Source organism: Nicotiana tabacum, chromosome 18 (genome assembly GCF_000715075.1).
Source record: "Nicotiana tabacum cultivar K326 chromosome 18, ASM71507v2, whole genome shotgun sequence".
NCBI classification, from domain to species: domain Eukaryota; kingdom Viridiplantae; phylum Streptophyta; class Magnoliopsida; order Solanales; family Solanaceae; genus Nicotiana; species Nicotiana tabacum.
Genome location: NC_134097.1, coordinates 110,784,788 through 110,796,082, shown reverse-complemented (window position 1 = coordinate 110,796,082; position 11,295 = coordinate 110,784,788). Strand labels below are relative to the sequence as shown.

At 36.9% G+C, this 11,295-nt stretch overlaps 1 protein-coding gene and 1 non-coding gene across 2 annotated transcripts; both read right to left on the bottom strand.

The window, feature by feature from the left end:
- TRNAL-UAG (transfer RNA leucine (anticodon UAG)) lies at positions 1–80 on the bottom strand. The gene has a single exon. It is a non-coding gene; the product is annotated as a tRNA-Leu (tRNA).
- Positions 81–1,225: 1,145 nt separating this feature from the next.
- Positions 1,226–11,295, bottom strand: LOC107785158 (succinate dehydrogenase subunit 6, mitochondrial). The gene is made up of 3 exons (XM_016606394.2): positions 10,987–11,295; positions 3,773–3,875; positions 1,226–1,782 (listed from the first exon to the last, which is right to left on the bottom strand). Exons 1-3 carry the CDS (start codon positions 11,167–11,169, stop codon positions 1,628–1,630), a joined length of 441 nt encoding a protein of 146 aa, XP_016461880.2. The 5' UTR covers positions 11,170–11,295; the 3' UTR covers positions 1,226–1,627.

Genomic DNA, 11,295 nt, shown 5'->3' with positions numbered 1-11,295 from the left:
TGACGGCTGCGGGATTTGAACCCACGCCCTTTCGGACCAGAGCCTAAATCTGGCGCCTTAGACCACTCGGCCAAACCGTCGGATTTTTAGTTGTTTGCTACTTTTTCTATAACATGACGTCAATATTAAGAAATCACAAAGAAACATCAACTAAGGGTGTGTTTGGTAGGAAGAAAAATATTTTCCAATTTTCCTATGTTTGGTTGGCTTAAATATTTTGAAAAACATTTTCCTCGTCAACTCATTTTACTCCAATTGGATTTCAACCTTCTCCACCCTATTCCTCATACAAAAAAATATCTACAACTTCGGCCACAAAACAGAACCACAACTTAATGTAGCTAGGTAGGCAAGTTTTGAAGCATAACGAACTTACATTCCTAGTGCATTATATTGAACCCATCTCATTCTTCTATAATTTTCCAGAATTTAACGACTATAAATAGTTATTACTTTGACGATAAAGAATATTTCCAGTTAGTACTTTATTTACATCCTAAATGGTCCTCATGTTACAACCGAATACTTATGTTTGCAAATACTACATATTAAATTCCATCCGTATATTCACTTTAATTAATATATCATCAACAAACCAACCTTCTCTCAAATTATATTTTTAACCATGCTTTTAGTTCGTATGTAAAAAGACGGAAGTAGCAAGGCTTAAAATCAACCTAATCCCGAAAATCACACCATCTATCTGGCAATACCATTGATCTTATTAATGGAATCATTTACAAAAGCAGTAAAAATAGCACAGTATAGCCAGTTTTCGGACTGGTCATTCAAAAATAGCCAGCATTTACGAAGTCAATGAAAAATAGCCACTATTTTGCTGCAACAGAGACCGGCCCAGTATAATATACTGGAGTTCGGTGCACCTGTGTATGAACTCCAGCATATTATGTTGGACCGATATACTTTGCTGACTCCAGTATAATATACTAGACAATTATACTTGCTGAAACTCCAGTATATTATGCTGGAGTTCTAGTGTACTTATGCTGGAACTCCAGCATACTTATCCTGGAACTCCAGTATAATATGCTAGAGTTCAAGCATACTTATGCTGGAACTCCAGTATAATATACTGACATATTTTCCGGGTTTTGAACAGTGTTTTCACTGAGATTTATCTTTACATGAAAAGTAGCTAAATTTCGATTACTTTTAAAACTGGGCTATTTTTAAACGACCAATTGTAAATCTGACTATTTTTGAATTTCTCCCACAAAAGCATGGAGGGTTGAATATCAAGATTATCTCAAGTGAACCACATTACACAATCAGTAAAAATTCAAATTCCACTATTCACCATAAAAAATTTCCTCATCAACTATTTTCTAAAACAACGCCAAACTGCAAACTTATTAAAGAACTGGTGATTCCCCACCTTTTAACTTTATTAAAGAAAACTGCCAGAAATTGCATTCCTATCATAGCCACTCGGTAGGTAAAACAAACAGCCAAGCTCATGGTCAAAAACTACCCTGGTAACAAAATTCCAAGTCGGCAGGACACCATTTGAACACTGCCACAGATTTTTATTGCACATTACAAATGTTCATTCGCATTAACAGCAAAGCCAACTTGAGTGTCTTCAGTCTTCTAAAGTTAGCCAAAGTTAAGATTGTCCTTCAACCTTGTTCTGCCACCATTCCATGAACTTAACCTGTGAAGCCATGGTATCGAGCCTGTATAGCTGCAGCCAGTGGTTCGCGACTTCCTGTCCAAATGTCCAGCCAAAAACAGCAGCGGCTCCAAAAGACAATGCAGTACCTAACAAATGCAATGACATTAAGCAACCAAATCAACTACCTCAATGCTTCAAGGCTCCTGCCAAAGTTTTGGTTCTAAGCACAAATTTAACATGCTATATCCCTTTCTCTTTGCATGCTCAAAATAGATTGGGGAAACATAACAGGACAGACATCTTCATACATGATTAATTGAGATACCATTGAATTAGGTTTTTTACTCTGAACAAGGATGTAGCTGAACAAGGCTTTGGTCCAGAACGTAAATTTTATAAGCTTACTGAGCCGGACTATACAAGACAATGCAAGAGTGAAGCATTTTAAGGAGTTCCGCTCTAACCAAAGACCCAATTGACTGCTGAAAAGGGAAAATGGGAGGTCAGCCAATACTGAAGCACTTCATACTTAGTTTAGCTGTATGACCATAAGCACCAAATGACTAATTAGACAAGGCAAAATACATAAGTTGGCACCCGAACAATGGACCAAATTCCTGTTACACACTTTCTGTGGACACAAATAATATTACACACTCAACCTTTTAAAAGTGTGTCTAATACACCCCACTTTTTTCTTGACCACTTTACCTAAATATGGGTAATGTCACGCACCAATAAGGTCGTGACACGTGTCATTAACATAAATAAATAAAACAAAAAATATAAAATTACACATGTACCCTCATCTTCTCCAATCCCATCTCTTCCACCTCCATCTCCTTCTCCACGGACCACCCAAAAAATTAGAACACACAATTCAACCCAAAAATTAGGAGCCCAAGTGATTTAATCCCAGAAAGAAATAAAAACATCAAAAGCCAATAAGCCATGGCTCACACCACCGTATCATCACCACAACAAGGCCATTGTTAAAAAAAATGCAACAATGGCAAAGGTAGATCGAAAATTACAACTGCTTGGGTACCATATCTATTGAAGCTTATCTACATCAACAAAGACATAAACGGACTATTTTCATTTATAGCTCTCTTCCAAAATTTTGTTTGTCATTTCCATGGCTGTCATCGCCACCACCAACTTTCAGAATAAAAAATTCAGCCTCCTCTTCAAAATAGATTGGAAGCTTGAGATTAATGCAAAATATGTATATTTAAGAGAAAATCAGAAAGAAAAAGAAAAAGAAGGGATTTGGTGTGTGTGGGGGGGGGGGGGAGGTGTTGGCTGGCGGAAGAGAGAGATAGAGGAAGGGTGGGGAAGATGAGGAGATTGCAAACACATGGCATAAAATAAATAATTAGACAGTATTTTTATTAGTAGACGCGCTTCTATCGTGGTGTTTTACACATGCTGAGTCCTGGTCAAAAGCGGTGTGTATTAGACACACTTTTAAAAGGTTAAGTGTGTAATATTATTTGTGTCCACAGAAAGTGTGTAACAGGGATTTGGTCCATTGTTCGGGTGCCAACTTATGTATTTTGCCATTAGACAAAGGATGAACCTTCTGTGCACTTATAATTCTATGAACGAGAAAGAGTGAATAATTCTTGTTTGTAACAGGAGATAATTTCATGTCTCTTATAAGCAAGGAGGATTTTCTATTTCAGATTAAGAAAAAGAAGCGTGAAAATGAATATGTAAGATAATTTATACAAATACACATCTGAAAGGAGGTGCAACTATTGATCATTAAGGCCAGTTTGGAGTAGGTCTGATAACAATTGGATATCTGACTTTCCAAAGATTTGATGTCCAGAGGGAGTATTTAACAATCAGTCAATATAAGGTCTGCTGATATAATTTCATTTCTGATCCTGTGGCACAAATATGTGTATATAAACAATAAGGGACGTCCAATCTTCCAAAGTCCAAATCATCCAAGCATGGAAATAGATGAGACAAAATCAGCTAACAAAGTAAGTGGATGTTTGAACAGTGTATTCAGCTGTAGTGTTCTCAAGGTGTAAATTGGAAAAGCGCAGCAGTACCCTTTTTTTCTTGGGGAGGGGAGGAGAGGAGTGGAAGGAGAGGACCATCGTCAAAAACCTAACATACCATGCAGACTCCTTGAGTACTTCCAAGCAACGCCTGCAGTTGAAACAGCTCCAATTAGGGCTCCTACAGCACCAAATTTTGCTGCTTCCCTAGCAGTCTTCAGCTGGAAAAAAGTATTTAAAAACTCATCAGCTCCACAGCACAAAAAGGAAAAATTAGGGGATCATTTATTATGGTTCCAGGGGAAACTGAAAGGAAAACAAAGCACCTATGCAACTTCTTAGCGTTTGATGTAAGCAATTATGCATGCCCTTGCGTGCAGTCAGGAGACAAACAGAGAGACAAACAAATAATTCACTATGCCCAAATAAAGATAGAGAACAGAATAGTTAAATTATCCTTTTAGAATTTAGCGGAAAAAGTCGATGGCAGCACGAAGACAATGCGCCATTAACTATGAACAGAAACCATTGAGCGGAAGGAACAAAAATGAGGCACATAAGCTGATGTTGTGGATGAAAATATTCTTCCTTCAGCATGAGGCAGGGTATAAATAAAACTTGAGGGAATCCTCAGAAATACGGTAACAGATATCAAGAAACATCCTTTCTTCTATTTAATTAATTATTTTGATAGAGCAGAAGAGACATCTTTCTTCGAATGGTAATTAGCCTTCTATTTTATTAATTATCTTCTATACAGAATAGAAGAAGCAAATCAATATAATAATGTCAAGTGTCACAACAAAAATTTAACAAGTGCCAAATTTTAGGACAAACTTAGTTAGGTTAGTTAATAATTAGTTACTCTTTTGAATTTGAATTTAAAATAGAACAATATTTTTTTAGGATACTGTTATAAAAAAGGAAAAAAATATAAATATATAACTTTAATGTAGAGATATATAAAATAATAAGACTAATTTATTTTTTAAGATGAGAAAGTTTTTGAACAATAATTCATATGGTCATGCTATATGGATAAGATAAAACTAAAGGCAAAAACATAATTTTTTTTGAGTTAAAGTTATACTATTCTATTGATACTCAAAATTATGTACAGTTTAGTCCGAGGAGTAGCTTTGACAGACTGCTCCCAAATATACATCACAATCTGTTACTAACAAATTTGTGTCTATCTATCCTACACTATTCTTCAATACAGACACATGTTTAAAACCAACTACAACAAGGATTTCTACGTCTAATTCAATTTATGGAATCCAATCCAGCTGCTGCAATGCTTCTTTCCACTTGACTATGTTCTTCCCTCTAGTATGTATGTGTAATACTATCTCTCTGCAGATTTAGAGATCATCAAACTTAGCTTGGTCAAATCTGATTCTGTTCCTATCCCTCCAAATCAGTGCAACAGTCATGGCAAACACACAGCTAGTAATAGCATTTGTTCCACTTCTGCTCTTGGCTTTCTTGCCTACCCATTCCAACTCTGTTTACCAATCTCCAATGCTTCTCTTATATCCCAGCCATGAACATAGCCTGGACCACAGTTGCTTTGTGATGGTGCATTCAAAGAACAAGTGGCTAAAGGATTCCAGGCTATATCCACACAATACACAGGCTGCAGGGACTTGAATACCAATCTTCAGAAGTCTTTTCACTGTAGCTAGCCTTTATTGTGCTGCAAGCCATATGTTGAATCTATATCTTAGATGTATATTTGTGTGCAACATCAAGCTTTTCTATTCAGCTCTGGGGTATACTGGTATCAGTTCAAAGTACGTCTGCTTAATCTGGAACTTTGTATCAATGCACATTGTCTGTAGTCTGTTATGAATGTTTCCTTGGAGTTGTTGATGCTCCATAATCAAACTTCTGCTTTCTAGTATCTTCCTCACCACCCAAGAACCAGCCTTAGGTGTGGCCATTGTTTCCAGGTTCCTTTTCTTTATATAGAAACTATGCACCCACATTATCCATAAGCAGTCCTTCTTCCTTGTTATATCCCATAGATGTTTTATAATTGCTGCTTTGTTCCACAGTTTTATGTCTAGTATATTGTGTCCTCCAGCATCTGTTGGCCTGCACACCTTTTCCCAAGCCACCGGTGCTTTTTTTGAGATAGTAGCAGTACCAGTCCATAGGAAAGTTATGCATATTGCGTCAATTGCTTTCATCACCTTCTTTGGAAGAACAAAAATCTTCGCCCAATAGGTTTGAATGCCAAAGATAACAGCCTTGATCAATTGACATCTACCAGCATAAGATAGAAGTTTTGCTGACTGGCATGTGACCCTTGCAGTTATCTTCTCAATAAGAGGTAAATATTGATGGACTGCTGGCTTCTTGGAATCTAAAGGGATCCCCAAGTATTTGAAAGGAAGCTTTCCTTCAGTGAACCCCAATGTTGCAAGGATTTCCTGTTTTTCAATTTGAGAGATTCCAGCCATGTATATAGCATTTTTGTCTACATTTGCCAGCAAGCCAGAAACAACTGAGAACCTGTGGAAGGCAGCATTTAGGATCTTGATAGACTCAAAATCAGCTCTGCAATACATCAAGAGGTCATCAGCAAAACATATATGTGTAGTGTTTAACTTCTTACACCTAGGATGAAAGTTGAAATTTCCATTCTTATGCAATTGTCCCAGTTCTCTTCCCAGACACTCCATTGCAATAACAAATAAGTATGGAGACATTAGGTCTTCTTGTCTAATCCCCTTTTTTTCCTTTGAAAGGCTTGGTCAGTCCTCCATTTAGTACCAAGAAATATGACACTGTAATAACACATGTCATTATCCATTGCAGAAAACCAATATCAACAAGCATTCTTCTGAGGAAACCCCATTCCAAAGTATCATAGGCTTTCCTCAAATCCACCTTCAGCACACATCTAGGAGAGATACCTTTTCTGGAGTATCCTTTAAACAGTTCATGACTTAGTAGTATATTATCAGTAATACACCTCCCTTCAATTAATGTTGATTGAGAGTGACCAATCAATCCATCAAGAACATATTTGATTCTTTTTGTAATGACTTTGGATATAATCTTGTACAATTTGGTATAACATGCAATAGGCCTATAGTCTTTGACTGTTGAAGGTGCTGGAACTTTAGGTACTAATGTGATGGCTATAGTGTTAATCATTCCAGGCAGGTTATTGGTAGAAAAGAAGTTCTTCACAGTTGCAAAGATGTCCTCCTTCACTATATCCCAGCTCCTAGTAAAGAATTCCACAGGAAAACCATCAACCTTGGTGCTTTGTCTTTAGGCATCTCCCATACTGCAGCAGTGATCTCCTCATTTGTAACATCCTGGATTAAATCTCTTTGTTGTGATATAGTTAAGCATGGTCCTTTCTTGATTATAGCTGTATTTACACAAGGCATTTCAGTAGCACAATCTCCCATCAAGGATTGAAACAATCTGATGAATTGTTGCTCAACCAATTTGGGATCTGTTATCTTTATTCCTGTATCAGTGTATATGGATGTTATACTATTCTGACTGGATCTAATCTTCCATTGAGCATGAAATACTTTGTATTGGCATCACCACATTCAATCCGGCAAGCCTTGGACTTCTGTCTCATCACTTGTTCCTCAATATTGCTCCATTTCTCAATGTCAGCTAGTGTGTCTTTCTCTAAATCAAATAGGTTTTGTGCCAAAGGATCCTGCTGAATTTGGTTCTGAATAATATCCAATTTTTCTCTTGCCTGCTCAAGTTTTTGTTTGTATGAGGCCATATAGGCATTAGAGTCTCTCAGTTGTGTCTTCATAGCCTTCAGCTTGCACCAGATTTGTTGCACAGGTGTGCCATCATAATTCTGACTCGAAGCATGCTTAATAATATTCTGGAATTGTGGAAGCTCCATGACATTTGTGTATAGTCTAAATGGTTTAGGATGTAATAACTTCTGTCGACCACATTTGATTAGGATAGGGGAATGATTAGAGACTTGATGGATTAAAAAAATCTGCTTCTACATGCCCATATTGTTGTATCCACTGGTAGTTTCCCAAAGCCTAATCTATCTTGCTATATATTCTTAAGTCAGTCCCTTGTTTGTTTGTCAAAGTGTAATGTCATCCTTTAGCTCTACGAGGGGTAAGCTGTAGAGAATCAATCACATCTTTGAATCCTTGTGTTTCAGTAGTAGTTACAGGGGACCCTATTCTATCCTCAGAGGATAGCACATTGTTAAAATCTCCACTAAGTAGCCATGTCTCTTGAGCCTGCATATTTAGCTGTTTAAGGTCCCTCCATAGATTCTCCCTTTGTTGGCCATCATTCCGAGCATAAATGATACTGAGATGTGTTGTAATTTGAGTGCTGGTATCCTCCACTAAGCAATGGATGAATTGATCTATAGTGTGGATAATCTGTAGTTGTATATGTGCTCTCCATAGTATCGCATAAGGATAATTGCAGTAAACATTCCACCCCTGAGCATTCTTTTTTTGTATTTTCTTAGCCTTATGCTCTTTAACTCTGGTTTCAATACACCCCATTACATCTACCTTATTTTTAGCCAGTTTTATTTTTACCTCTTTCTGTTTATGGGCCTAATTTAGGCCCCTAATGTTCCAAGTAACAATGATCATAGTGAGTTGGAAATTAAAGGGCATGATGGACCTGGGTCCTCCTGTTGTCCTTTTCTCCCAACATCCTTTATCTCAGCAGTTTCCTTCCCTTTATCATTGCAATCTTCATTCACAAGATTGCAACATATGTTATCCTGTATGTTAATCCCATCTTTTGTCTGACATGGCATAGAAACATTCTGCTGTACAGGCTCTATACTCACTCTACCCATCTCAATGCATTCAATCTCATGGGTAGGGTCTGCTTGTAGGACTACTTCCCTCTGTGGTTCTGGTTCTGTTTCAGCACTCACTTCTGGCTTCTTCACCAGCCATGCTTGCTTGACAGTCTTAGTTTGCATCTTTGCTCTTTTCCTCTGTCTTCTTTGTGTTGTGCCAACCGTCACTAGAATCATGACAAAATTTCAGACAACCATTACAAAATACAGGTTTCCAATCATATTCAATAGTCTGCACCATTTGGCCAAAAGGTAATTCTATTTCTATCTGGTCTGGAAGAGGATATGCTGCATCTACCTCCACAAGAACCCTAGGATAGGATATCTTCTCATAATGAGCAGTGAATTTATCAGTGTATAGGGGTTTGCCCACCACACTGGCCATTTTAAGAGCCTCAGTCGACCAATAACCTACCAGTAACCCAGGAAATCTCACCCAAACTGGTACTGTGCTCAGAATATCTCTGTTGAATGAGAAATCAATTTCCCATAGCCTTAGCACCATTGGTTTGTTCCTGTATGTGTATGGTCTTGACTAAAGAACTTGATCCCTATCAGCTATGGTGTGAAATTTGAAAATGCAATATCTCTCAGAATGAATCAGAATCTGAGGTATAGTAACAAAATCCCACACATTCATAACAAAATTCTCCATAGCTTTTTCATAAGGTTTTTCCCCTATTATGTACCCAATTAGAGAGGTTTTCCAATAATCTGCCTGAGATTGTAGATCCTCCTCGCTCAATTTAACAGTTCTCTTACCATCTCTATCAATTGGAGGAACAAAGGATAAGGGTTTACCCATTTGTGAGTTGCGATTCCCTCGTACAATGTCAGTTGTTGTAGGAGTTGGCTTCTCCAATCCACTTGCTTCAGAGTACTGTAATCGCCGAGTTGCTTGTGTCATATAGCATGACCATATGAATTATGTTTTTGTGTTCTGACCCAATAGCGAAAAACCGAAGTAAAACGGCGCACATTAACCGTTGCTCTCGGCGCATGATAGCAAGGATTGCGATTGTGATCGGAAACATTGGCTCGTCGCCGGAAGAATACTTTAAAAAAAATTCAAGCAATAGCGTAAAAATATATATACTAATTAAATTTCTCATGTAGGAAATTTTAGTTAATAAATAGAACTCATAATTTCATAATAAAAAATATAAAAATATAAAGATATTGTTAGGATATTATCATAAGATAAGTATACTATATATATAACATAAATTAAAAATTATTAAAAATATTGGTAGCTTTTTTATAAAAAAAATAAAATAAAAGGCTTATCTCTTTATACTATATGATGTGTATCCTTTGATTTTGTATAGATTGTATTATATTTCTACACACTATATTAAATAATAAAATAACAACTAAGATTTATAAAAGTAATATGATATATTAGGATCATAATTTTATAAGATTAATATTTTGTCAAATTATCCGTGCATCGCGCGGGTTCTAACACTAGTTTTGATAAAGCAAAAGAAAACAAAGTTTGCATAGTGAATTTTCAGAGATTGAGATTGCAGCAGAGCCAAGTTAATCTCCAGGAAACTACTCGATTCTAGAACAGTCATGAAAACATTACTTAATCATAGGAAAAATGCATTTTAAATATTCAGGAAATACGCAACACACTAAGTACAAATTTCCGCATAATGGACAAAACAATTCCAGAGAATGGAAAAGAAATACTTCTGCTACTGAAGTATTTAAGAGAAAATCCAAGTAAACACCAAAGACCCAACCACGCAGAATCCAATAACTAAGCACCCAAAGAAGCAGCTAAAAGCAATGGAGGCACCCATGCAAGACAGCATCCAAACACGTTTTTCACTTTTTCCCAGATGAAATTACAGCCCTCAGTTTCTCTCCTAAAATTTAGCTAAACAGACAAATAGTTCGAAGGATCAATGACTACAGAACTCCATTTTCTCCAAAACTTACCCCCTCTACCCAAAAAAAGATATTAATAACAATAGTAGATCGACAAAAATAGAGAATTATATTGCCATATACCCAAGAATTGTGCACAAAGTATAGATTCATATCCAAAATCTGTTGGGATAAGCCAGTCCAAAGATACTATTAAAATATTGGGCTAAGTCAGCCTAAACATACTCTTAAAATGGTGTGCTGTTGTGAGTCATGCCTACGGATTTTCCCAAAAGGTTAGCATTAAGAACATCCCTACACCTTATATGTAACTTCATTTTCTTATTAGCTAACAATGTAGGACTTTGTTCCTTTACTAATAAAAAATGTGGGACATACAATCTACCAATCAAACAAACCAACCAAGTATAACCCAAATCAAAAATCAAAACACACACACACAAAGCTAAAAAGTATAAAGAAGCATATAGATCAAACAAATGAAAACCCAGACAGAGAAAACGCCCAAATAGCTGTAGATGCACATGAAAAATTCAGCAAAAAAACAAAGGGAAAATGGGAAAATAAGTGGGGGGCGGAATACATACAGTGGGTCCATGAAGAGGGTCAGAAGCAATGAATTCGTCGACATCAGTTTCAGACCAAGAAGGTAATGGCTTGTCGCGCTGGATGAAGGGTGAGTAGTTGTCCAAGAAGGAGAATCTCTCTCCCCAGAATGCCTTATATCCTTCCCAGTGTCTCCTCACGAATGATGAGTCTTCTTCAGCCATTGTTCTTTTTGGCGTAATTGAATGTTTGTTCTTCGATTGCCTAAGTTGGGAAATTTATAGTGATTGTTTGTGTTGGTCGCTTCCACACCTGAGCCTAGTCTCTGCTGCAAGGGCTAAAATGGTACT